Source organism: Melozone crissalis, unplaced genomic scaffold (genome assembly GCF_028551555.1).
Source record: "Melozone crissalis strain CALT ecotype California unplaced genomic scaffold, PUWL_Pcris_2 ptg000033l_1, whole genome shotgun sequence".
Classification (NCBI taxonomy): domain Eukaryota; kingdom Metazoa; phylum Chordata; class Aves; order Passeriformes; family Passerellidae; genus Melozone; species Melozone crissalis.
This window is the reverse complement of record NW_026535811.1, coordinates 11372081-11399984: the sequence shown is the minus strand read 5'-3', so window position 1 is coordinate 11399984 and position 27904 is coordinate 11372081. Positions and strand designations below refer to the sequence as shown.

At 42.5% G+C, this 27904-nt stretch overlaps 2 protein-coding genes across 4 annotated transcripts in view; one reads left to right on the top strand and one right to left on the bottom strand.

The window, feature by feature from the left end:
• Positions 1-988: 988 nt before the first annotated feature.
• Positions 989-4261, top strand: TMEM213 (transmembrane protein 213). The gene is made up of 3 exons (XM_054282235.1): positions 989-1070; positions 3246-3299; positions 4092-4261. The coding sequence occupies exons 1-3, from the start codon at positions 989-991 to the stop codon at positions 4259-4261; spliced, it is 306 nt and encodes a 101-aa protein (XP_054138210.1).
• Positions 4262-11953: 7692 nt separating this feature from the next.
• Positions 11954-27904, bottom strand: part of KIAA1549 (KIAA1549 ortholog) — a 148303-nt gene continuing 132352 nt past the window's right edge. The window contains exons 15-21 of one of the 3 annotated variants that reach the window (XM_054281815.1): positions 27581-27725; positions 25345-25575; positions 23773-23825; positions 20334-20479; positions 18371-18525; positions 14532-14574; positions 13452-13531 (exon numbers count right to left, since the gene is read on the bottom strand). In XM_054281815.1, coding sequence (XP_054137790.1) covers positions 14551-14574; positions 18371-18525; positions 20334-20479; positions 23773-23825; positions 25345-25575; positions 27581-27725 — 754 coding nt within the window. In that variant the 3' untranslated portion in view covers positions 13452-13531; positions 14532-14550. Of the gene's footprint in view, positions 13532-14531; positions 14575-18370; positions 18526-20333; positions 20480-23772; positions 23826-25344; positions 25576-27580; positions 27726-27904 lie in introns of all 3 variants that reach the window. The other 2 variants (XM_054281814.1, XM_054281816.1) reach the window with 2 other exon arrangements.

Here is a 27904-nt window from a genome sequence, read left to right as displayed (position 1 = left end):
CCCCAGCAGGCCCCAGACAGGTCCCTTCCAACAGGAGCACCCAAAGCCATGAGTGAGCACTGCAGAAGAGCACCAGCAGCCTGCTCCCTGCAGAGCTCACCTCTCCCAGTGCCTTCCTGCCTGATTTCATGCCTGGTGTTTGCTCTAACAAGGATATCATCACGTCAAAGATAGGAGCAAGCACAGCCGACACCCTGGGGAAGTGTGCAAAGTGTGCTGCTCATCAGAGCAGGACAACAAGACATGCATTTTTCAGGGCAGGTTTTCCAGCCAGGATTGCAGAAAAATTCCTGCTCTCCAGCCTCATTTTTCTGTCATCTCTCCTGGTGTGCAGACAGAGCTGTGCTTGCAGGAAGGCTCAGCTCCTGCTTGGCACATCCCAACGAGAAGGTGAAATAGCCACCAGAGAAGAAAGAAGAGCTTTTCCAAAATCACTTTACAGAGGGTGGTGGATAAAAGGAAAGAAAAAAAGCAGACCTAATGCTGCTGGTTTTTGGGATTCCACACAGCTATTCCAAAAAAGCATCACTGTGGAAGTCAAGCCAGTGAACATGCAAAAAAAAAAAAAAAAAAAAAATAGCCAGACTGGGAGACAAAACCTCTGCTCCAGTCCTCTGCTCATTTCTCTATTAAACCATCTTCACAGGATTCAAAAGACAGAAACTGCCTGGGACCCTGTTGGGAAGGGCTGGCTCTGGAGGCCTCTCCTCCTTCCAGCTGCATCGTATCCTGGGGAGAAACCTTCAGATTTAACCTCCAGGGGCCACCTCCTGGTATCCACCTCCCTCTGAAGCTGTTTTGGTCAGAGCCCTTCTCTTTGCTCACCTGGCTGTGGCAGGAAAGTTCAAGGTGTCCTGGCAGCAGGAAGCTCCCTTGCTCCACCCTCTGCCCAGCTCAGCGGCTCCCGGAGCTCACCGAGGGATTGCTGCAGCAGATCTGACAGTGACAGCCACCTGATCTGTGGGGACACTGGAGTGGCACCCTCGGCATGAAGCCCTTGTCCTGTGAGCCCCGGGCAGCCCTCGCTGTGCTCTGCCTCACCGCTGCCCTCTGGGATTCCTGCTATGCAGGTATTTCCCTTCCCTTCCCTTCCCTTCCCTTCCCTTCCCTTCCCTTCCCTTCCCTTCCCTCTGTGCCCTTTTCCCCTGCCACTCTCAATGCCTTCATGTACTGGCAGTAATTTTTTCTTTAAAAAATAAGGGGGCACTCCCTCACTTCACCTAAAAAGTATAAAGAGCTGGAATTAATTAATGCTGATGAGAATGACTGATCACACTGTAAAGGGATGTTCTTTTGCCAGTTATTTACAGAGCCACTGTAACTGTGACTGAGTTGCAGGTGGCTCCTCTGAATGGCAAGGAGACAGAGGCCACAGTTTCTTGGCCCTCTCCTGCTTGCTGAGGCAAAGAACCACCTGCAATACCATCCATTAGGATCATGTAAGTCTGATTTAACTTCCATTACAAGCTTTGTGCAGAAAATGTGGCTTTGGTGCCACCTTAATTGTAGGAGTTGCCTAAACCCAAAATGTAAGTGAGACCTGCGAGCTGCTCCGCTACTGCCTGCATTTGTATATCAGCATTTGTATACCAGATGAGAGCTGCCAGCTGTTTAAAGGTGGGCTGGCTTTGCCAGCCTGTTCTTTGGGCTGCAAGATCTAAAAACACAAAACAGCACTTGGCATTCTGCAGTACTTCCTTCCACAGGTCATACACAGGTTTTAATGCTTCTTCTGTGAGGTACTTATTAACTGAGGAAACAAACCATGGGCTTGGCCAAGGTCATTCTGCAAATCCTACAGAGTCAGACAGAAGAATGGGGAATACTCAGACCCTTCCCTGGAGCAGGCTGCCCAGGGGCTTCCTCTGAGCATGGCAGAGGCCACAGGGAAAGCTCTGGTATTGCTGATGGTGGGTCAGCTCAAAACACAGAGCTGGGCAAGAGCAGGTGACCCCAAGGGGAACATGTCCTACAGGACAACCTCAGTTTACTTGCTGTTCCTTGGAAAACACCAAACTCAAAGCAAATCTTTGGTCAAATGTGTCTCATTCTGTTTTGTTTTCCTCAGCTGACACTAAACTTGAGCTACTTTTTGCACTCTTTGGTGAAATCAAGCTGGTGCTGATTTTCTCTATTACATTCCAAATTACCAGCTCAGTGATGCCTTGACTGGAAACAGTTCTCTCATGGCTTCTGCCTGGTCTGTGGGCCAGCAGCACACTGGGGCTTCTCCATGCAGCAGGAATTCTCACTACTGGAGCCTCCCTAGGCCATTTTCATGTCTGTGCAGAAGATACTCTACCTGGCTGAAATTGAACTGTGCTGCTCATGGCAGCACAGGAAGAGCTGTTTCTCTGATCCCCTTCCTTCTGTAGCAGGGCAGATGCACAGGGACCAGTGCAGCTTGTGTTGTCACCCCTGCAGACATCCTGCAGCTGTCCTGGTTTGATCCTAGGAGCATGCTGAGGGGCAAGGCAGCATTGGGAGGACTAAGGAGGTTTTGGCCTGTGACACCATGAGCAGATTTGGAGAGCTGGACACCAGCTACAGAGTTGTGTCAGAGTGTGTGTGTGTGTGTGTGTGTGCTGATTCTGGGTAGGAAGCAGGATAAAGAGGCAGAACCCTCATCAAAGCTCCAGGCCTCTCCCTCCTGACTTATTTCTGGATGTTGTATTTTCCACCCTGAGCTGGTTACCATGATGGTAGGAACCAGAGTCCAGCCAGAGCAGTTTCAGATGCTCTGACCTGCAGCAAAGCCAAAGGTCCCCACTGAGGCCTTGATGGACCTGCTGAGCTCCCCAAAGGTGGCTCTGCCACACTCCTGTGCACCCTGGGATATTTCCAAGGGTAAAAGGAGGCAGAGGTTGAGGCTGCTGGGCATGGATCTCTCCATGCCACTGAGTGGTGTCTCCCCTTTCCGTGCTTGCTCATTCTGCCCCTGCAGCCTGGGCAAGGACAGTGGTTTATGTGAGCTCCCAGAGAATGGCTCAGCCAGGGTCCCACCAAGGCAGAGGTGCAGAGATTCACCTGCTCCTGAGGGATGCTGCTACAGCAAGTCTCTGGAGCTGGGCTTAAAAGTGGTGGGATGAGGAAGCACATCCTAATGCAGCAATGTTTACTTTCTTCAAGTTGTTTTCACCCTACAGACCTCTACAAGGCCAATGGCTTTCAGATTTTCCTGCTTGATGCCCAACATCACTTTTCTAATCCAACTTAGCTTTTGTCCTGTGCTTTCCTTCTGGCAGCAGCTGAAGACATCTCCAATGTTTCAACAACTGAATACGAACCATTGTGTCTTAGTAAGTCTTCATAAATAATTCCTACCTGTTAAAGCTGGGTGATGAGTTTGCACAGTGACTGAGAGGCTGTTCTGGAAAGGGATTTATCCCTTCTCAAGTCTTCCATTGTGGGTCAGCCTCTAGGATGCATTTCTAAGACACCTCCATTGTCATGGTGTGATATCTTGGGTACATTGAGACAGACTCATAACTTTGAACAGACTAATTGATAGCCAAATTGTGTCCTAAAGCTTCCTGCAGGCATTATAGGGGTTCCCAAGAAGGCCCCTTTCCCTTGCCCTACCTGGCCACACACAGCAGGGACAGGCCTCCCCAGGCATTTCCCCTGGGGAAGGCTGTGAGAAAGCTCAGAGAAAGAATTAGAACAAATCTTATCTCCACTTGCTGGCACCTGTTGCCAGGCAAATGTGGAATGTGTTATGGAGATTTGTTTACCAAAGGGTGGTGGTGGTTTAGTTGTTGGACCAATGAGGTCAAAGCTGTATCAGACAGGCTAGAAGGGGTTATGGGTTTCTTGAGAATATAGTATTAATAGAGTATAGAGGAATAAAGCAATGGTTCAGCCTTCTGCATCATGGGGTCAGTGCTAGTTACACCCATGTCAGGGGGACCCAGCCCCAAACACCCCGAGGTCCCACCACTACTCCAGAGTCATCCACCAGCTTAAGAGCCAGGCCTAGAGGAAAGATGCCAAGGCAGAGTGATGGGGCAGAAGCCATCTGCCCTCTCTGGTGAAGGAAACCTGCCATGTACATGGCCTCCCATGGGCTCACTTCACTTCTGCTCCCCCAGATGTGACCTTCTGCAGGCAGGCAGCCACGTGCTGCCCCTCGGGCATGGACGACTATGGGTGGATCGCAGCGGCCGTCGGCTGGAGCCTCTGGTTCCTCACCCTCATCCTGCTCTGCATGGACAAGATCATGAAGCTCAGGCCTGATGAACCCAAATACTTGGTGGCCTGAAGCAGAGAGAGCCAGCGAGCAGCAGCACTGGGCAGACTGACAGAACATTTCAAACATTTGCTAAGAAACAAAAGGGAAAGGGAAAACACCTCCAGCCCAAAAAGGCCAGATCCAGGCAGGGCAGCTGCCGAGGCTTCACCCTGGAGCTGCCAGCCAAGGTGTGGAGCAGGCAAGTCCCTGTAATCCACCAGATCCCCGCCACAGTACAAGACCCCCACTTGTCTCTGAGCCCTCTCGTGCTTGCTGTGAGCACAGCAACAAGAGGAGAGGCTGAGGGACCGGTGACCAGCCCATAGCACATTGCCTCATCTATGAGTTTGACACAGAAAGTGGGCAAATAAAGCTACTTTCTGGAGCACCAACATTACCACAGCCATTACTAAGCTATAGCCAGGTCACATCAGTAAATGGAAGTAATAATTGACTTTACCGAGGCCTTTTCACTCACTAACCTGCGATATTTAAAAGTCTATTCACTGATAATGGGAAGAATTATGGAAACTTAGGGATTGTTTGGGCTGGTTTGAAAATAAAACTAATTTTTCCAGAGCCATTTAGATGTGAAATGTGTTGCAGGAATTGAATGTTGGTTGTATTTTTTCAGCTTTCACCTGCCTGAGAAACTAAGCCAAGCTGAACTGTGGCAAGCAGGTTTAAAGCAGCATATCCAATTCATGCACAAAACTGTCCCTATTATCCAAGATAATAAACACTTTTATTGATTGAAAGACTCTTACTGAATGGTTTATATGGGTAACGCTTAAAAATTGTTAGAAACAGGATTCTCAGAAGATGTATTCATGCAGGAGGGTTTGCCTCACTGCAGTCAAACTCTGATTTGGTGCAGTTGCACCACTTTTATTTCTATCTCAATAAATCAGCATTAAACCTACCTATACCTACACAAGGTTAGCAAACCTGCTAGAAATCAACTGAAATTAAACATAAAAAGTTACTTTTAAATTTAAAAAGCACTATTGGAGATCTTTATCTGCTAGAAATAATTATTCTCTCCCATCAGCTCATCAGTATGTTAGTAACTTCATGAGTGAGAAATTACAGAAATCAGTTTAAGACTCTTCCTACTGATTCTGGCACAAGTAACACTTCAAATCAGGACAATTTGGTCACTTTAAAGTGATGGGCAGCTGTCCCTTATCAACTAGCCTCCATCAAGAGGAACAGGGACAAATCAGACACTGAGGAAAAGAAAAGACATCCTTCCCTACCACTATGATCACTTCAGACAAAAATTCTTTCAGGGTGAAATGCTGAAGAGATGCTCACGTCAGGAAAGGAAGTTTGAAAGGGAAGGGCTCAATTCTCAACATTTCAATATACAGCAATTAAAAGTAATTTTCACACAACTAATCTCAGTGTTGGAGACACTCAACTTCTTGCCACAAAACCCCAATCAACCAAGCAAAACAACAAAACCCTCTCATTTATGTACAAACTTAGAGAAACAAATGGCTCTCAGTCAACACCAAAATATAAAGAGTGATTTGACAGTTAAACCATTGCACTCATGTACTACAAGTCTTCTACCTACACACATAATTTTTTTCCTGTTATATTAGTTTTAATAACAGAAAAAAATGTGAAAGCAATGTGAAAGATATTATGAAAAAAATCTCCACTTACTGCCTTCATGTCTACCTTCTGCAGATCTCTTCTTACATTTTTCTCTGGGTTGGGAACACAGAAGTGCCTGCTGGATATGGCACTGCCCTTCATATTTGAGGGGATATATTTCATAACACACATGTTTCATAGAAACGTGTTTCAAAGACATGTTTTGCATGTCTTTGGGTTTTCAGCATGTGATGCAAGCTCTAGATGTCCTATGAGAGCAACAGCCACAAAGAGCTACACAACAGCTGGGCAACTGTGGGGCTTCCTGCTGTCCGCCTCTAGAAGTACAGCTTGTTCATTCTCCACACTCTCCAAAATAGTGCAGACACCTTCAAGGGTTGTAGTAGACTTAAACCTCAGGTTTTGCTTCTTGCAATCTCCTTTGAGGATTCCCAGCTCAACCAATGGGGGGGGAAAAGGAAAAAAATCCATATTTTGTCATAATGCAGAGCCCTCAAGGATTTTGTGTGCCTGTGTTCAGAGGTGATACCCAAGTCTCCACAAAATCAAGTATAAAAATGGAGTACATCTCACAGATAATTCCTGCTGTGAAATGTGTACTTTTTCCAGATCAGTGACCTGTAAACCTCTGATCTGATGTGACAGGGTTGTTTCTGCCTGCATCACCTACTCTGACATCTGACATTGTCAGGTTTGATCTACAGCTGCTCCCCTTCCAGTCACTTGATGGAGACACTTACAAAGACTCAGTGCTGTAATGAATCTCATGGAGGCACTGCTGTTCCCAGGTGTGTCTGGGATCCCTGAACAAGGTGGCAGTGTTCCACAGGCTCCAAGGCTATCAATGGAAACATGTTATCTGTTTCTACATATTACAAGGCAAACCCTCAAAGTGTTATTTTAAAGGGACTCTCTGAGGTACACACCATGTGCTGTACTGATCCTAAGGGCAATCACAAATACAATGCAAAACTTTGCAAAAGAAGGAGAAAAACCCTAATGGTGTTGTCAGTGCTTCTCCAGTTACAGAAAGCACTGAATTAAAAATTTGCAGCATTAAATTGAGACATTGATATAAAGACAGAAATTAGTAGGCAGAAATGGATTATACATACCTGATTTCTAAAATGTAAAGATGATCTGTAGTCTGCTGTTACATTTCCTGGAATAATTTTATCCAGGGAACATACAGGAGCACTGGTTGTGGGTTATAACCCTCATTTAAGAGCAACTGAGTCACAGTTGAAGGCTGTAGTCTGGTTTTGATGTACAAATTAAACATACAAAAGCACAAATTAAATATATATGACCATACAGTACAATGCCTTATAAAGTAGTCCATGAGCAGAGCTGAAGGCTGGTGTTCACATCTATTGTGAATTGTTTCGTGCTCTTAATATCACTCATAATTTATTACCTCTAATTGTGGATCCCAACCAGTGGAATGCTGTCCAACCCCTGCTGACTTCAAGGGAGCTACACAAACACCCAGCACATGCCTTGTTTTGTTCTTTGGGGTTTTTTCACTGTAATTCAGGAATTCACTGTCATTTTTATTCCCACAGGAAACCCTGGAGGCAAAGTGTAACCACTGATTTATCAGCATGCATAAATCATTTTTGTGTTAAACCTGGGTGCCCCATCAAACTGCTACACACAACCTCATGGCACTAGGCTGGTAGAGGCAATTACACATCTCCAAACATGTACAAAGTAAGGTTATAGCTCCAGATGATGATGGAAATGTTAATGCTCCAGTCATTCATAGTTATTGTCTGTCCAGGACCAAAAAGTTCCTCACTGGAATGAGATGAAAAAAAAAAAACTATTCCAGCTCTTATGATTTAGTATAAAGAAAACCAAGAAAATTGTTGAAACCTGAATGGCTGGGGAAAAAAAACCCTGTGACTAGAATTCACAAATTTGAACCATAGCAGCACTGCTGACCACATCAGCAGAGTTCTTCCTATTTTCTGCACCAAGTTTCTGAATCTCAGTCATGATGATTAAGTAGTGCCTGGAAAGGGAAGAGAGATGCAGATGGCACCTGGGAAAGCTGCTGGTCTGCAAGTGTTTCAGACAGACAAACAGAGCACTGGGGACATGTAACTGAGCAGCACTTTCAATAACAAAGGAGAAAAGCAGCAGCACAGCATTACAGGTAACTGCTTTAATTTGCCTGGAGATAATATCAATCACATCCAACTAGTGATTTTTAAACAATTCTGAATTTGAGCCTAAAAGATTGGTACTTGATGCACAACTCTTCATCCTTTCAAATACCACTGCTTTGGTAATGACTCACATTACTCACTGCCTTGATCCTTGGGGTTTTACAGAATGAGCTACATATTAAGCAATTGCACTTTACAATGATTACACTTTGCCAAATCACTAGAGGAATGAAAACTGGCAAGCATCTGGGCTCCCTACCCACATGAAACACACAGACAAGACAGAGGTTAAATTCATAAGAAAGGGGCTTTGTGCTGGGACTCTGTAGCAATTTTGATAAAGTCATTACAAAATCTAGGATTTCAAAAACTTATTGTCATTAGTTATTGCCAAGGAATGGAATATAGGCATTCTTGGGAAGCAACCAACCCCTCTTATCCTTACACTCCAGATTCTGCCTATTTTGTGTCATCTGTGGCACCAGTATCTGTTGTGGAATTCAAAGCTCACTGCGGGTTTCTATCCCAGAATCAAACATGTTCAATGAGCTAATTTCCAACTCCTAGTTTGCAACAACCATCCAGAAATAAACCACAACATAAACAATGCAGTATTACAAGTCTGAAAACTGCTTGAAAAACAAAACAGCTGTGAGAGACTTGTGACTTTTCCTGTCCGATTTGACAATATGACCTTGAGAGTGTAACTTCTGGAGCAAAGATTAAAGTACTTGAGATTTTCCACAGCTTTATCTAAATGGGAGAAGGGAGACACCTGCAAAGCTCCACCTCTACTAGACTGTTGCCCCTTCATGGCATTTCAACATATTGTGTATATAAGTCAGATCAGTTCAAAAATATTCAAGTTCTAATGTAGCAACCCTCTGGGCTAAAATACATGAAGGAAGCTCCATGCTTTGGCTGGGCAATACTAACATCCTATACAGACACGACAGCATTAGCTAAGAGAGGTCAGCTCCTCCTTGACAAGATATATAATGCCCAAAAATATGGCCCACAACATGTCCCCACCTCAAAGGCACACATGTTCTTCATCCTGCCACTTCAAAGCTCTTGGCCAAAATAGAGAATTTTCAGGGACCGGAAACCTGTTTTATAACAAACTGCTAGTTAAGGCACACAACAGAAAATGCATATTCCTTCCTTGAGATAAAAACTATGATAGCTGGAGAAGTGAGGAACGTAGTGAGGGCAAAAGATAAAAAAGTGAGTTCAGCTGCCTACCATCATCCACATCACACAACTGGTGACTTCCCTTGGGCTCGAACATACACCCAGCTTCCTCATGTAATCCACCAAATGTGTTTTCAAGCCATGAGCTAACAACAGCATAAGCTGTTATGGTTCTTGGGGAGTTAAGATTGCTGTACACAGCCTCTTTCTAGGATAATGCCATAGCCCTGCTGTTCATGGTGCAGTTCAGAGGCACTGGCTGGGTAGGAGCTTGCACTTTAGGTGAATCATTCTGTTATTCACCTGTGTCCATAAATGTGCACCACACTGAGGTAGCCAGCACCACAGCAGCCTCCTGGTGCAGGGTGACACACACAGACCTTGGCTGACACTTACTGCTGCTCCCCAGCCACTGAAAGGAGCCTGATCCAAACCACTGCAAGTACAGCACATTGCCAAGGGTCACTAAAATTCCACTTCCTGCTCCAGAGTGGCCATTTTTAACATTTCCAGCCCATTTTGCTCCTCCTAAAAGCAAGGTTTTCTTCCCTGAATCAAAAGCCCACAGCCACAAGCAGGACCACGTGTCCCATCCTGGTGGAGAGCATTTTATAGTACTGAAGCATGCCCCACCTTCCACACTGAGTGTATGAAAAATCTCTGTAACATTTCATTTAGCTCCAACAATTTTGGAGCTAAGAAGGAGGCTGGAGGTCAACTCTCTGGCCACGAAAAGGAAACCAAGCATGCTAAATTATGTAGCTCTCATCTCGCCAAGTTCTTCTATGTGCCAAACTAAACAGAGACTAAACACAAATGTCAAGGAAAATTGTGAAGAAAGGGAAGAGCCCGAGGATTCCAAGAACCAGATGGTTTAGTCATAGAAATGGATGCAACAGTTGGTAACAGCTTTCTGTGCCTGTACCAACTTTTCATCTGATTGATGTTTACAGAAACCAGGAGATTCATTAGCAGATACTTAAATATAGGATGCTTTAAGTTTCAGGGGAAAAAGGTTTCTTTGGTTTCACCCTCTTGCCTTTTAATAGGGCAATTTAAAAAAAATCTGGCAAAAGAACTCAAGCACACAGGGATGCAGAAACTTGCAGATTTTTTCCCCCCAGAATTTCCAAGTGGAAACACACATCCTGGCACATGCATACCATAGAATCCTTTTGTAGCACATGAAAAAAACAGCTTTTCCTGTAGTTGCAAAAAAAGTGGGTCTCCCTTGTTAAGGCTGTTCTTGGAACTGGTGGCTGCTAACTGATGTTACTTTTCTTCCTATATGAAGATACAGACAGGGCCATACCAATTTTTTGGACACTGGATCAGGTCTCCACTGGATCAGGACATAACTTCCAAACACAGTTTTCTTATATTTTACTATCCTGTTTAAAGTTCTTAAGAGAGTTTTCTTCATCAGAAAGCCTCTTTTATTTACAAATACATATTTGTCCTGTGTTCTTCATAAGATTATGGACTGAAAAGAGAAATGATACACATCCAAATATAAAAAGATGGAATTTCACAATAGCATCATCACCATCACTAGCAAAAAAAAAGAATGAGAAGTGGCTTAAGTATCTCTAAATTTCAAAGCTCTCATTTCACAGAGAACATATTGCTCTTGAATAGCTGGAACCAGACAAAATTAATTTACCTCCTAGAAGACCACATTTTCTTGAAGTGAAGTTACAGTAATGTGCTAATATTTTTATAAGCATCGGTCTGAACTCACTACAGAATTAAACTGGAGAAGGATGTGGCGTCTGAAAGAGATGGTTTTAATGGGAACACTTAGCAACAGTCAGTCTTCAGTGCTGTCAAAACGACCAAATGAACACTGCCTGATACACTCTTCATTCTTCAAAACCTGGCATTTTGCAGAAGTATTGGCAACATTCATGTTTACAAAGTTGGCAGAAAACAAATGTTTATTTTTATCCTTGAGTTATCACACAAAAAAACTTAAAAAACTCAAATCATAGTGACCTGTTGGTACTGCTGTTACAACTGTGCTGGTGTTCTGATTCCTTTCAAACCTCAACCGGTGCCCAGGAGGGCTTCACACATAGGCCAGGGAACTGGAAATTAATTTACACTGCTTCATTACTCTAAGTCCCTCAAAACAGTTTCATACAGCATTTTGATGATCACAGGTAAACAGAAAAATATCAGAACTTTCTAGAAAAGAGGGAAACATACCATCTTTTTTTCCACAGCAGCGAGCAACGGAGGTTTTGGTTTCAGCCGCGAGTATGATGCACACACTTCAGGAATAAGGTGTGGAGGACATGCATAAGGGATGGACGTCTTCCACCACATCCCTCCAGCTGTTTTCATTTCAGACTTAGTCCTGCTGCCCTTTCTGAACCGTGCACTGGAGCCAGGAGCAGACGTGGCAGCCAAGGACCACCACACCACACCGGTGTTATGGCACCTGTACTTCCCCACTGCCATTTCTACCCCAGTAAATGAGGCAAATGCAGCCCCTGCCTGGCTGCCCAGTGCTCTGTCTGGCAGATCTCTGCTCCTCAGAACCCTGAGCATTGCCATCTGCTCGTGTTTGAAACACTGCAGCACCTAATCCTCCTGCTGTCCATTGCCCTAGGGCAGGGCTCCCAAGCCTCCTCACCAACACTGAGCCTGCCCTCCATCCCTGTGCCAGTTTAGCAGTTTTAGCTCACTCTGACCTGAAAATGAAAACACTTTGACCAATCGTGACTTAAGCAAAATGTCCGTGTGTATTATGTCAGGTACAGTTATGCAATGGCCAATATTAGTAAATTCGTAGCTAATTTTAAATAAAAACTCTGAAAAAAACAGCGACAAAACAGTTCCATGGCACGTACCATCCTTACCATGGGGATAATGCTTACCCTTTGTCCAAAGGGACAGTGGAAACAAGTATAAATATATAAACTGTCTCAAAACTGCAAATCTAAGCCTATGTTAATGCTCTAAACTGTCACTGACTTCCACTAAAATTATTCAGATCCAAACATAAGCAATGATTTAGGACATCAATTTCTAACATAATGCTGGTGACCCCGTACCAGTCAGGCTGGATTGGTTTCAGTCCACAAAGCAAACTACAGAGTGGCAATAGTTTATCGCTGGTCTTGCAAGAGCATTTAGTATGCAAATATGTTTTTTTAAAGATATACACACACACATTTCCCCAAATTCATCTGTGGCTGAATATTCCCCTTCCAGTTTTCAGTAATTTTTAAACAAATTAGATACCAAGCCCTTTCTGTTTGGATGCTTTGCTTTCTTTTTCCAGCCTGAATGAGTCTACAAATATTTTCTTAATTATACAAGGCCAATGTTTCACTTTGCAAACATTGAGGATGAAGGAACACTTGAAGCTTCAGCACCAGAAGGAAAACAAGGAAGAGTGCAGAGGGTAGCTCCATTCAGAATCACAGAGCTGTAACAATTATTGTTCCAGTTTAATACAAGTAACTCATACAGACTTTTTTTCTAAGCAGTCCCATTGTTCCTGACAACCAAAGTGATTCCTATGTGAGATTGGACCTTCAAGACCCTTAAGTTGATACAGTTTGCAATCCTGCAGAACAGCAACACAAACCAGTTCCCCATACGCACTGGAGAGATAAGAATACTTGTAATCTCTTGCAAAATGTCATCTCAGTTCATTAAAAACTTCACCTACTTCCTTAAAAAAAGGAGTCCATCATTCTTGGACGTAGTTGTCATTTTTTTTGTTGTTGTTGCTGGAGTACTGAGTTCTTGACCTATGGTTTTATTTATGTGTTAGCCTGAATGAGGGTAAAGAGAGAAGAGGAGCACCGTAATATGAGCAGATTAATTAACATTACTTGTGATGATACTGATGATTTACCCTGTTTGTCCCCATCTCTCCTTACGAGTCTCATTCTGTTGCCTTTTTTGATTTTTTCCAGAGTGCTGTCAACAGAGCTGTGGAAGTTCCTTCCTTTGTGAGAACAACATTGCTGATTTCCTCTGAGTCTTTGCTTCCATAGGAAGCAGATACCTGGCAGATTTGCAAGGGAATGCTAAATCAACTGTGGAAGTTCTGCACTGTTGTCTGTTTCTGAGAGAGCCGCAGAAGTTCTTCTCGAATTGCTTTGATAAGAGAGGCTGACGAGTGACCTGGCTGGAGGTCCTCAGTGGAACTGGTGGTGTAGCAAAGGCCCTGGCCCTGAAGGCTGTTGTGTGGAAGCTGAGCAGGAGGAGCTGAGGGCTGCCTGGCTGAAGTCCTCTGCATCTGGAATACTGGTGAGGAGGAATATTCTTGGTGTCCATGCATATGCGTCTGGAAAAAGGGAGAAACCATTATTGTATTTTTTGAATAAATGTGATTATCCCAGAAAAGACAAGAAAGCAAAAAGGCAAAGAACAGGGGGAAAACAACATGGAGATGCTTATATCTGCTGCAATGGCTCTTCTGTTACATGAATGAGTGATGTCTCTTATGGAGCACAAAACAACAAGTTTACACAAAATTGTTGGACTGCCTCAAGTTCAGAGAGCCCCCCCTTTCCAATCTACAGTATGTTTAGGAACTGAAATGGAAGGAGGTGGGGAGAAACCCCACATGACTGTAAATCAGAATTGCCTTCTCTTACCATCCACTTCCATCAACTTCCTAAAAGACAGCAGGCAAATCACTTTTTCCCCTGGCTGTCATTTCTCCATACTATTTATAAGCAAAGATACTACTATTTCCACTTTCCCTTTTTCTGCCTGCTTTGTCTGTTCAGACTGTACACTTTTGTGGACCCTGTGACTGACCAGTGCCCAGGAAAACACTGTCAACAGAAGAAGCAGCAGAAGAAAACTACTAGGATTTGAAAGATTAGGTTTTTCCATACTCAGTATCTGAGAAAGGCTATCCCAGCTTAGGGACAATCATTGTTTCAGGGCAGGGAGGGGTTAATTCTGCCTTTGTTCAGTAATGTGCATTTTCTAACAAAACAAGAGAGACAGAGAACAGAAGCCTGAGTTTATGGCTTGTCCTTCTGCAAGACAATCTGCTTACACTAAAACAAAGCATGGATTTACAGTACACAGGGCGACTGCAGCAACTCCCAGTACGGACACAAACAAGGCACATTTTGAAAATCCAGACTCCAGCTGACAACCCTGAAGCAAGTGTTTCCTCTTGCCTCGAACTGCTGAAGGCTGGGAGACAGCCTGAACCGAACAGGGGACGCAGAGGACTGGAAGGCACAGGTGGGAGCAAAGCAAGGTGATCCCCTTGCAGGGGGAGCAGCAGGCTCAGAGCACAGCCACCACAAGTCTGTGAGCACTACCTTGGTCTGGGAACAAGCCTTAAGGAGTAGCAGAGAGAGCAGCCTGATGGGGAAAGAAAGGACAGCAAGGTCAGCTAGAAGAGGATTTGGGAGCAAGGGGGAGGGGAAGGAAGACATTACAGAGCTTGGGAAGGATACAGGGAACCTGCAGTGACAGTGGCAGCAGTGTGCAGGGAACACAAAAAAATGCATGGGAGCAAGTTCCTTAACATCTCTCATAATACAAATAAATAAAATTTAAGCCATTTTGTATAAAGAAGAATTAATAATAGATTCTGAGTCTCTTGTGCAGCTCACATACAGCACTCCTCCTTTATACTGTTAATTCTGGGAGACAGATTAAGGGGGAAAGAGGCTTTAATAGAAGAATGATAGGTAAAGGTTTTCCAAGTAACATCCTGCCTTATTTCTTATTAAAGAGAGGTGATTTCAGTATCAGAAAGGAGTGAATGGGTCTCCTGATTGTTCAGAATTATTCATTTGGCAGTGAAACCTGAAACTAATTCATACATGCAGTCTAGAGTTGGCAAACCTGACAAGTACTCTGTGGGTTTATGGGGAAGAGATGACATTAAAAAAATATTAAAAGGAAACACTCCTTGACACATGAGTTTTAACAGCAACCTAAATTATGTTCAGGTTACTTTCACATTAAAATGCACTGTGTGATTCAGCTGCAATCTCACACTGCACTAAATTACCACCATAAGAATGGTTTCTTAAGGGAAGTTAGGGAATCTGATGACCACAGTGGCTATTTTTAACACTAAGTTTTTCAAGGTTTTCTTAAATATCTCAGAAATAGAAAAGGGTGTGTTTCTGTGATTTCACATATAGCATCAGGATTAAACAGGCCTGTAAAACTTCAATACCACATTGGTTTAGAAACCTAACCTGTACTAACCTACAACAGCAAAATAATAGGAGCAAAACATCTGAAATAATTTTTGCTGGTTTTTAAAGATTTCTTTACTAACAGAAACACACAAAGATATGTTATAGGACATTATATATGCAAAAATATATAGTTCTATATAATAGCTATACATTTTATATTTTTCCCTAAAAACTTGTAGATAATTAACAGCAGTATGAAAAAATTGACAAAAATATTTTATTGAATCTTCCTTCTTGAGGAATGAAGATTTATGAGATGAAAGTGTAAATTTGTTGATCTCCATTTAATACCCGTTGAACTCTGGCCAATTTCAACTGAACTAAATGTATAAATATATACCCAGACATACCTGTGTATATATGAATGTATGAACATATAGATAAAGTTCACAAAACCAGGTAACTAATTAGACATCATCTAATTTTTTATAAGCTTATTTGTTATCATTGAATCTGCATCTGAGTGGCAGAAAAGTCAAGTTAGGCTGCGCTCAGCTGGATCTCTTAGCCAGCATGGATCTCACCGGGCCTATCTCAGGGACTTGAGGGACAACTAAGTTTGATGAGATTTTTTAGACACACTAGAGTGGGCAGCTGAGTAGAAAAACAGAGTGAAAGGATAGGAGTATCTTTGGGGAAACACTGGAAACCTGCAGGAAGGCTTAGGGGAACAGTGGAAAGTTCCAGGGGATTCTGGATGGGTAGGAGGTGATGCTAGTGGTGGAGGGAAGTGCAGATATGCAAGACACTGAGCCCATCTGTAAGAAGCCAGGTTTCATTTGTTCTGCTCAGGATTGTATTTTGTGTCAGCTAAGGAAATGCTGTCCTTCTCCTGGCTGCCCTGGCCCTTCTGGATGGAGAATTAAGGGAATTGATGGCACCCTGCACACTGGCTTTGGGCTGGGAGGTACAAGTGAGAGGTCATGTTCTAGCAGAAAATCAGGTATTGACTTCAGGAAAAATAAAGGGGTGAGGATGCTGTGAGGAAAAGCACTATTGCAGGAAGACAAATGCAGATCCCTGTCCAGTTTGTGTGCAAGAAGAATGCTCCAGATTTCAATCATCCTGAATGCAGAGTTTAATTTTAGAAACTTGCTCAGAATGAGGGAACAGTAAGACAAGGTTTGCATAGGATCAGTTGAATAATGCACCACAAGGAACATGACCATCATTAAGTAAAGCCTCATTGCCAAAATGAGGAAAGAAAAATTTAGAGCTCTGTCCGATTGAAACATCCAAATTCCAAAGGTAATTATTCAACTACAGAAAGCTACAAGATGACAACTTTTTGTTTGTTTGGTGGGGTGTTTTTGGTTTTTTTTTCTTTTTATTTTTTAATGAGAAGAATCCTTTAAAAAATAAAATTGCAAATTGCTCACAGGAAAAAGAAAGTTCAGGCAATACGTGAGCTCTCCTACAACTGCATGACACCAAATTCAAATAAGTTTTAGTTCATTATCTCCTCCTTTTGCTGGTTTATTAATAGCAAACTGAAAAAAACTCACATTGCAGTAACATATGAACTGCAGTAACCAGTGAGCAAAAAATGCTGTCAAAGCTGAGGAAATCTTTAAACTGAGACGAACCAAAAGAAAACCAGCCTGGATTTCAATGACCTGAACAGGAACATGCACACAGATGTAGAAAAGCCATTTTCAGAAAAGAGAGACAAATGTAAAGAAAGGTCAATAAATGGTAACCCAGAGATGTCTCTGAAAATAGAACTTGAGACACTAAGATCTGTCATGCAAGTGCTCTTTTAGATGTAAACTGAAATTATGATCTTCCATTCAAATGCCAGAGTTTCAAGCACAGAATGCACATTAAATTAGGGAAACAGATCTTTCAGCTTTGACAGCTGAAGTTTTTGAATAGTATTAAACAGCATACCCAGTTCTCAAAAACTTGATGCTGCTCCTCTTGAGTTTACTTGGAGTAGAGGCAACTCAATTTCACCAAAATCTAGAGATAAGCCCATCCTGTTGCATTTCCTTTATGCAAAGCTATGTCATGATCATGCAATACTGCAAAGCAACATCAAGTAGTGTGAACACACACTGCCCTAAATATGCAAAAGGAGGAGATCCCACTTTTTTTCCTCAAGGAAGAAACCAGAAAAATAAAGTTTAAACTAAGAAGCAAAAGAAGCAGCATAAAGTTGTCACTCTCAAGAGTACTGCAATAAACCTGTCGCAGGTCAGTCTGCTCCAGGATGCAAATGCACCAAAGAGGGACTGGTAGCAGCCAAGTGTCTCTCTCCTGGCAAGGCCATATATTATCTTCAACCTCACACATCTGGCTGAATCAGAAATGTCAACTTCTGCAAGCACAGCTGCCAAGAGCATGAAATCACCGTGGCTGCCTGGGCAGCACAGGTAAAGGAGCCTGTGTTCATTTACCACCTCCTGCTGACTTAGGCTAGGAAAGAAACTTGTTTAAAAACACCTCCAGTGTTATGGGCAAGTATGAACCTTTTTCTGCTTCCCTGACTCCTGCTGTTAGCACTGATACAGAAGATAAAAGATCTTTATGCATACAGAATAGGATGGCAGCCTGGGACAATTTAATTCAATGTTTTCTAATGACAATGAACTCAAAATACAGAAGCATATTTCAAAGAAGGAATGGAAAGCAGTATCCACCTCTGCTGGAGCTCAGAAGCAGAACTGGATGAACTGCAATTAATGGGTGAAGGCCTCAAGCGAGGAAAAAAAAAAGTTAGGGTAAAATGACAGAAAGCATTTGGAGAAGCAAAGGTGAAAGAACAGCAAGCAGAAGTCAGAAGAGCTGACAAGGGTCTGAAGAGCAAAGCAAAGGATGTCAGAGAAGCAACTAAAAGTATTCCAGGGGAGGAGAAAAAAAGTTCCAAACAGTAATGCAAGAAAAAAATACCCAAACAAATCACTACTTTGGAAACTATGGAAATGTGTAAGAGTACTCACTGCATCTCGCCTAGCACATTCATCCTCTCCACGATACTGGGGCCACCCTGGCCCCCCCGGCTGGCCATGCCCTGCTCTGCCTGAGGGGAGCTCCACTGGTTGACCTCCGATCCTGCTAGCAATTCCCACCTGAGTGAGGTGCTGTATCTGAGAACCTTAAAAGCAAATATTGGTTTTTTTTTTCATCTTCATACACAGTCAAGTTTGCAGGGCAGACATATGATAACACAAAACTTTGTTGGAAGCGGGAGACGAGAAGAAAATGGAGCTCTGTTTCTGTGCAGTCAATAAAAATCAGCAGAAAGAAGGCTGTCAGTGTGGAATGAAGACAGAAAAGTTATGTGCATTTTGTGCAGTTCATGTGAATGTGATGCATTTCATGGCACTGCACTGAAAGAAGAGGTTGAGATAAACACATCTCTGACATGGGTTACTCCTCATTCCAAAAACATGCCAGCCCTTTCCCAACAGTGCTTACTGAAAGCTCTGGCAATGCTTTCATGCCAATTACTCAGCAGCAAAGAGAGGGCATTTGCTCCTGTGGCACACCTTATTTGCATCACACTGGCAAGACCCTAACTCTGCAGACTGCCTCCTATTGTGTGGCTCTGAAGAATAAAACACACGACTAAGTAAGAGTGTGCTTCTCTCAGCTTTGCTCTGTGGTTAAATATTAAACCATGCTGTCCTTAACTAAGAGAAGGTCACAACACACTGCATCTCCTTCCAGCCTGAAAGCCAACCTCCTCCTTTCTCCTCTTCCTTCCCTTCCCTCCTTCCCACTGCTTTCAAACATATGCAAGGATAGCTGCCACCATTAATTGCAAGAGATATGTAACAACATGCCAGCTTTCCTTCTTCATTAATCGTCTCCCACAGGGAAATGTCATTTACATTTTTATTCTTAAAATTACTATTAATACTTCATTATTCATTAGAAATGAAACACATTTAAGCCAGAGATACATAAAAGTGTGTGTATGCACAAAAGGGGAGGAAAAGACAAAAACAACAGTGTGATTAACGTGATGGACAGTTTGATCACTTCCCTATTTTCTCTCAAAACCCTCCAATATTTGAGAAGTTTGATATTTAATCATGCTGAGGGACAGAAACTAAATATATTAAGTGCCTCCAAACTTTAAAGCAGAATACATATTAACATTTAGACAATAGTGTGAATTAGAGAATAAAATAGTGATCATTAAGCTATAATAGTTACAACACTCCTACTATTCTTATTCATTTAACATTTACAGGGAGATGAGAGCATCTACCAAAACTGGGCTTCTGACATAAGTATATGATCATATTTCCAGTCTTTTTCAAGGAAGAAAATATTTATCTGGGACAAAATTAACTGTAACATTTACATAGCAATACAAAATTTTATTCTTAGAAGTGTTGGCTGCTTAGCTACCATGTGATGTTACCATCATGACAGCATTGGTGACTGCTATCAAAATTACCTCAACCACATCAGGGAAGGTGATTTCATGAGGGAAGCAGAAATAGATAATTCAATGTAAAACTAAGAGATACTGTTCTAATGCACACAATTTTATAAAGAGAAGTAAGAAACATGGATATAGAGAAGTATTAAAAAATTTTGCTATTTAGCATGCTGATTTGGGATGCAAAAATTAGTTCAAAATGGAAAGTTAGCATACATTGTAATCTCTGAAACAAGTAATTTTCCATTCTTAGCAAATGGGGTTTTGTGAAAATACACTTTGTGATAACCAGTGCTTGTAAGACACTAAAAAAGAGGCAATGCAAGGTCCTACAAAAAGTGAAGGTAACCTCACTTTGTGATAATCTTTTTTTGGGCATTGAGGACAAGGACCACATATCACATGTAGCAGCTGAAGGAGAATGACACCTTAGTGGTGACCTTGGCATAGGAACAGACAGAGGAAAGGCTCAGTTATTTTCCTGCATATTTAACCTCAGTGAAGTGTACCTGCAGTGCTTCCAACGGGCCGTGGCCGTGCCACTGACGGCATTTCCTCTGAGTACATCCCCCTGGAGGAGTACTGAACCTCAGGGGGTGGCTGCTCTCCGTGCATCAGCTCTGCAGGCTGAAGGAAACCTGGCCCAAAGTTCTGCCTGTGGAAGAAGAGGCAAGGTTAAAAGAAGTGAAATCCCTAATTAGAAACAACAACGTAGGTGTGCCTTGCACAGTGGTTCTTTAGGTGTTTTAATGTAATTGTAACCTTCAGTGTTGAGGAAAATATTTACATCTGAAAAACATGTTTTAACAAAATTTTACACAAGTAAAATTTTTCACATGTTGCAGTCTCCTCAATGCAGAGAAAAAAGCTGACAGATCTTAAGATCATGTTTTCTCCTTGGGGGAAAAAAGCATCTTCCATGAAAAAAAATAGAAAATAACACTTCAGCAGTGATGTAGCTGCTTACCTCAGCAACAAAGCTGACTCTACTCAGTTTCTAGGCACACACTTTTGGTCTAAACCAAAACATAAGCTGCATTACATGTGCATTTTGTGAACAAATATTCCTTCATGAAGTATCCTGATAATTTTTCAGGAAGTTTTCAAAACTGTGCTCTTTAAGATTTGTGAAACAACTCAAAGCATTAGCACATATGAAGAAATGCAGTGTCTACTGAAATTAATGTTTCCTATCAATCAGGCTGGTGCTGGTAGTCACTGTTATGTATTTGCTAAAAAGAGTTAACAACAGAAACTGTAGTCCATCCAACTTCACTATTTGTGTGAGTGCAAATGAAGCAAAGTGAGACAAGCAGCCAGGCTCAGGCACATGGAACTACACAAAGTGAGGGCTAGGGATAAGTTTTCCGTGCTGGGGATGAGTTTTACCACAATGGCATCTAAGCCCTCCTAGGCTACAGTCTGCAGTGTATCCCATTCCTCAAGATCTCAATTTTACACCCATTTGTTTTAGTGCAAAATCCTGTGACTGCATCTAGTTTAGACTGTTCTTGATTTGTGCTTTATTTGGAAAACTATCCACCTTCATATGACAGCCAGATAGCAAAGAAAGTTGACATAATAAATTGCCTAATAAAGCACCAACAAGTAATTGTAAATAAAAGTACCAGCTATTTGGCATGCAGAGTTACAAGACGGAGAAGGTTAAAGGGCTTCAAGCTGTAACAATCTCATTGTCCAAGTCCTAAAATTTCCCCATGTCCCTCATGTCCAATCCCCATCTGTCCACTCAGCAGATCCAGAGGAAACCATTTCCAACCACACAAGTTAGCTCAAATAAATGCTTCAATGGGTAGGTAATGTTTAACAACATCACTTCTGTTATGTTAATCACTGTAATCAGTAAAGGATGTAATAATCTGGCCCTTTATGCCTGCAGTGTTGAGCTGGAATTTTGAAGCTGATGAATTACTACAATTTTTTGATGTTGTCTAAAGAAAATATTTTCTCAACATTACTGCAAATGTATTCTTTTGGTGCCAATTTTTCAGAGGATGGGAAGTAAATTCTTTATTGCTGATGTGTTTGCACTTGAAAGGTTCACATATAAAAAGGCTTCACCTTCTCAATCTTCTTTATAATAGATACCTATAGCTTCTCTATAAAGTCAAAGGATCAACATAAGAGCATAAAACCAAAATACAGCTCTGCATCTGTATCATACAGGCTTTGTAGTGCTCCTTATTTCCAGACTGAAACTCAGCTTTCAATTTTTCCACATCCAAAAAAACCCCAAAATTATCTCCAGTCATTTAAGTCAGGAGATACTGCTCCAAGAATCAATTTTACACTACTAATCCACTCTAGCTCAGTATATTTATCTCTGTTGCATGATTCAATACCCATTTCCTGGCAAAAGCTGTTCATTGTGCCTTTATGACTGCCTAGCTGTTATGTGACCTAGGTCTTTCACATTTAATTTTTTTCCCCAGGTTGGTTCTACCCCATTAAAGATGCTGATGGTGTTATTACAGGGAAGAGAACAGTATGCTCACTCAACTAGTATTCCATGCATTGGATATTTAACCCAATGGACTATGACATTGATACATGCCACCTAATCACATTGACCTTAGGTTATTTTTCCTTCCTCTAGCAGGGGCATTGCTTCTATCAAATTGTTTATCATTATCTTCAGATGTTGAGAATAACTCCCACAGCACAACCATGACAACTTGTTTTCTATTGATCAAGCTTTAGGAAGCTTTCTATTTTGAACAGAAAGAGGAATTCTTTCTGTTCAGATCAATGACTTTGCAGATTGTTAACTTACTCTGCTGACAATGGCAAAGCCAGCATTTGGACTTCTGTGATTTACATAAATTCAGGCTGCCCATGCCAGAGAATGATAAACTTTTGAACAAAAAAATACATTGTGAAGACACTATCTTGCTCAGGTGTATTAAGATGGACTACAGCACTTTCACAATTAATTTATCATATCTTCCCTGAATATGTACATACTGTGTGCCATTCCATGTATGCTCCACTCACACTGAAGCTGTCACCTCCAGCCAAGAACTATGCAAGATGCTTAGGAACTCCTCCTTTTCTACTTGGCCTTCTCAAAATCAGGTTGCAGAACAATAAATAAAGGAAAGCTCTTCACAGTTATTTTACCATCAAGTTTCCAAGGCAGTGAAGAGTTCAGGTGAAGTCTGATGAATGACATGAATAGCTGTGGGATTTCAGCTCACATAGTGAACTCTAAGAAGGCAATGAGAGAGCAGCACAAGGCCACCATTTGACCAGCCTGGCTGCAGCAGCTTGGAGAAACTGAGACAAGTCTCACCCCAGTGAGTACCATGACTCAAGAGTCCAACTTCACATGTGGTTAAAACACACAAACCAAATGTGAAGTTAACAACCACCTGGACAAACGTTTTCTCCCCTTTACACAAATCTCTCATGGCAAGGGCAGGAAAAGATGGAAAATTTGTTCCTCCCCTGATTTTAAAATAATAGGGCTGCAAGGCAGACTTTCTCTGTGAGGGTCACTGTGCTCTGTCATTTATTCTCAACTTGGTTAAAAATAGAATGAATCTGTTAGTCATATGAAAGCTGTTGTGAGTGAGCGTTGCCCTGAGGATACAGAAACAAGATGAAAGCAAGAGTACTGGGAGAATTACATGCATCTGAGTAACTGTTTCAGCTCTCCAAAAGCTCATACTCAGTGGTTTACTGAATATTGGAAGGATTTTGCTATAGCTGGGGGGCTAGAAACACATTTCTTTTAAACAGAGGCTTGGATTCCATACAGCATCATATGTCATTTATGCTTCATAAATAAATAACAAAGACTGGATCTGGACTCCTGTTACTTCTCATTTATGCAGTACTTTGCATAATAATATACCAGTGCCAGTAAGAAACTTGAAGTAATTGCAAGGAAAATAATAAATGATAATTTGATCAGTAAAAAGCTACCTCGGTAGGAGACCTGGTGCTGCTGGCGGAGTCATTCCAAATTCCATGTATCTCTGTCAGGAGAATGAAAAAAACCACCAAATTAAAATCAAAATTCATACCTTGGGAACTCCACAGTCAGCCTTTTAAATGATGAATGGCAGAGATCACTAAGCCTGTATGTAGGACTTGATGGCAGCCATAAGAATTCAAGTTTTACAAACAAAGGAGCACAAGAAGATCTGGGAATCACTGCTACAGCAGCTACAGTCTCTTCTGTGCGAGCAGAGTCTTGATTTAAAATTTAATTTCAGAAATACTTTTTCTCACTTGCAGAAGATCAAGAGCTGCTCCAATATCTACTTAGCAAAAAGCCAACCTTGGCATTTGGAAATCTCTTTTGACCTCAAACAGCATCAGACTGCAGCAGAGAGACCACAGGGCTCAGATTCATCAGAACTTATCATGACTTACAGGATTATCCATGTGTTTCAGTGCTCCATCAAAACAAAAAAATCATACACAGAAACACTGCTTCCCTATCCCTCACTTCCTGAAAGCTTTTGGATATCCTGCTGAAAAATATGACCTATGCCAAATACTTTCCTTTTTTCATTGTCAAAATAGGAACTACCACACATACTAAAAAAAAAAAAAGCTTGACTCAGACACAGCAAACTGAGTTGTGAAAGATCATAACTGGAAAGAACTGAAATTATCCTGAAGGAAATTAGATGGGAAAAGGGAAAAGAAACCAAACAGCTCAGAAAGCAAGTTCACCATCTTGTGACAGGCATTTCTGAATTCTCCTTGCTCCAGGAATGTTCTAGATTGTGCTAAGCCCTGACAGCAAGGGCACAACACAATGGCCGTGGCTCAAGCGGCGCTAACTCCCTGCCCAGAGATGCCTTTAGAACTGCATCCCAAATAAACATCTGGGATGTTACCTGCCCAGTGTTGAAGTGTGATGTCATGGTTTGCCTCAGATTCCTCAGATCTTTCCCTGTAGTTTTTTTCCCCAGGTGTGTCAGCTACCTCTCCTTTCCCCTCCCTTGCCCACTGCTGAGTGCTGTCTGTCAGTCCTGGCATTCCAGAAGGGCGTTGAGTGATTGGCAGAGTTCAAAAGATGCCTTTCACCCCTGGAGGACATTGGGGCATCCAGGTGTCACTTGTCCCTTGAGACTTCCCCCCTGTACGTGGTTAGTGGGATCCCTACCCCTTCCCTCCCCCTCTCCCCGGGGTTAAGAGGAACCGCAACCACGCTGTTCGGTGAGTTCTGTTGGAGCAGTTACTGGATTCAGAGGCCTGTGTGCCAGGAATAAAGCTCTGGATTGAAACCCTCCAGCAGAACGGACTCCTCTCCTTCACCATTGCCTTAAAGCTTCTCCACCAGAGGTAAACCTGAGCTCCTGCATGCCTGGACTTGTCTCTAGCACCCAGCTGCAACATCAAGCCAGCCAAAGGTGTCTCTGAGGTGAAACCACCACAGTTGCCGCCTCTGGTCAAGCAGCAAGGGCCAGATTGGTATTATCTTCCAACAGCCCGGCCGGCCCCGAGGCGGTCCCTCCCCGCCCCCTGGCAGCTGCTCCTCACCGGCTGTGCTGCGGAGCCCCCGGGCGCAGGCATGGCGTTGGAGCCGGCCTGGCTGCTGGGAGCCACCAGGGCGAAGGCGTCGTCCAGCAGGGAGTGCATGGTCTGCCGCGCCTCCTCGATGGACGGCTGCGGGGGCACGTACTGCGGCACGGCGTGCGCCGGCAGCCCCGCCAGCTTCCCCACCTCCGCCGAGGACGACGTCTGCGGCTCCGCTGGCAGGTCTGGGTCCGACTGCAGGAGACAGAAGGAAGGTGAAGGGCAGCCACAGAGAAGGTCTAGCTGGCTTTCAAGCTCCTGTGGGCCTTCAGGCAGAGCAACACAGTCTTGACCAAAATCACGTCACGTGCCCTTACCCTCCCTGCTGCTGCATGCACATATGTAACACCAAACACTTCATTCAACACTCCAACACTTCATTCAGTGTGGTCTGAAGGACTCTGTGACTGTGTTCACAGGAGTCCTAAGATGAAAAAAGAGATGAAGATCTGACTCCATGTTTCAGAAGGCTTGATTTTTATTTTATAATATATATTATATTAAAACTATTCTAAAAAATAGAAAAAAAATTCATCAGAAAGCCAGCTTAAAAAGAAAAAAAAAAAACAACAAAAAACCAAAAGCTTGTGGCTCGGACTCTCTGTCCGAGCCAGCTCACAGTGATTGGCCATTAATTAGAAACAACTAACATGGGCCAATCAAAGATCCACCTGTTGCATTCCACAGGAGCAGATAATCAATGTTTACATTTTGTTCTTGAGGCCTCTCAACTTCTCAAAAGAAAAAATCCTAAAAAAGGATTTTTCATAGAAGATGCCTGTGACAGGACTCTGATCTCAGATAAGGCAGCAGAGCTTTGGGCAGGAGTTACTCAGCTGTAACAGAAATCTTGTGGTTTGCAACCACGAAATGAAGTCATGCAGAGAGCATTTCTCCACCCAGAAGAAAACCAATCAGCTCTGTCTACATCTATCACTTTGCAGCTTTTGCAGTTCTAAGAAATTAATCCAGTCTTTAGCTTATAACTGACCACACCAGCAGTAACATTAAACAATTACCACCTCCTAGAAAAATGCAGAAAGGAAGCAGTTAAGGAACTAAGTGGTAACCTGCATGGAGCTTGAACTTGGGTGCATCACCTGAATGGGATTCATGTAAGTGCTTCAATGCAGCAATACCTTAGGCATGCATCATAATTACTACCTGGGATCTTACCACATGGGCTTATTGTTCATCAGTGAGAGGAAATTAAACGAGCTTTACAGCAGCAGACTTATTATCAGAGCTCATTCTTACCACTGCATGCAGACTGCAAAATCAGTCGTCAAGAGGCACAAGCCTCTACTTTATTAGGAACTTAGCATTCCGAGCAGTCTGACTGCAGATGCCAAAGGGGCTGAGCCTGCTGTGTGCCATGTCTTAATTAAACAGCTCCAGATGATAATTCATTCTACTGCAGCATGACATTAAAATCATCACACTCATGTCTGAAGGCAAAGGGAAACTGCAGAAATTGACATCAGAGTCACCTGACCACATATGCAGCTAACAGTGAAATTCTTAAAATTATTAAACCATCTTTAAAGATAAGAACTGTCCAGGGGCTTCCAATATTATCATTTGGCTTCATGGAATCTGCTTAGAAGTGGTTAAAGATGCCTAAGTACTGTTTGTGACATGGATATGATTGAAGTATTCTCCAGTGTCTTTCTTTTTTTAGATGTGAGACAAAATTAATTTTCAAGACATTGCACTAGAATTGTTTCATGTTACTGTAGTACAAAGATGTGTTTCTCTGTCATTAATAATTAATTGCTGCATTTGAAACATGAGAAAATTTCTCATAAAGAGACCTGAGTCTTCCACTCTGTAAGAGCAAAGGATGAAATTTGCTGTAATATATGAATATGTAACATCCAGCAAATTGGACTAGAGTCAAACTATGTTCAAGATATTGTGGAATATGCCAAGCACACTTTCATGTGCATAACACAGTGGCATTAATGAAAACAAGGCTTTGGTTCTTGGCCTCTGTAATATCAAGGAATATTCAGCAGAATTTTACTGCTTAAAAATGACAGACTGTCAATGAAATCCTTATTTCACTTTGATTTACATGCTAACTGCATGACTGAAACTAACCACATCATATGGACCACAAACAGAAGGCCAAAAACCTGCCAGTGTCACAGATGTCATCATTATCAGAACAGTCCTCCCATTCAAGAGACATACATACAATATATGCAGAATTATTGACTCCTGGAGGCCTTTTGTATGTCCCATCACTGTCAGTTGTGATTAACCTGTCCTTTTCAGCATCAATTGGACTCCCATTTATCTGATGGCGACGGCGCTGCTTGGGAGAACGTTTTGCACGAGAACTTAACAGGAAAAAAACCAAAAAGCACAGAGAGAGAGAGAGAGAGAGAAAGGTAATCACAATTATTTTTGAAATTTTTCTTCTCAAGCTTGAACTCCTCTGCTCATTTCCTCCAAGTCATCCTTGCCTCAGCCCTGTTTCTCTTCCCTTTCCCAGTTTTCCAGTCCCATGAGGTAGCTT

Bases quoted from the DNA above. Each gene is read 5' to 3' on its own strand.
- TMEM213 (XM_054282235.1), top strand. From the start codon at position 989: ATGAAGCCCTTGTCCTGTGAGCCCCGGGCAGCCCTCGCTGTGCTCTGC. The intron at 1,071-3,245 runs GTATTTCCCTTC...TCCTTCTGGCAG, and splicing joins CTGGGATTCCTGCTATGCAG to CAGCTGAAGACATCTCCAAT. The intron at 3,300-4,091 runs GTAAGTCTTCAT...CTGCTCCCCCAG, and splicing joins ATACGAACCATTGTGTCTTA to ATGTGACCTTCTGCAGGCAG.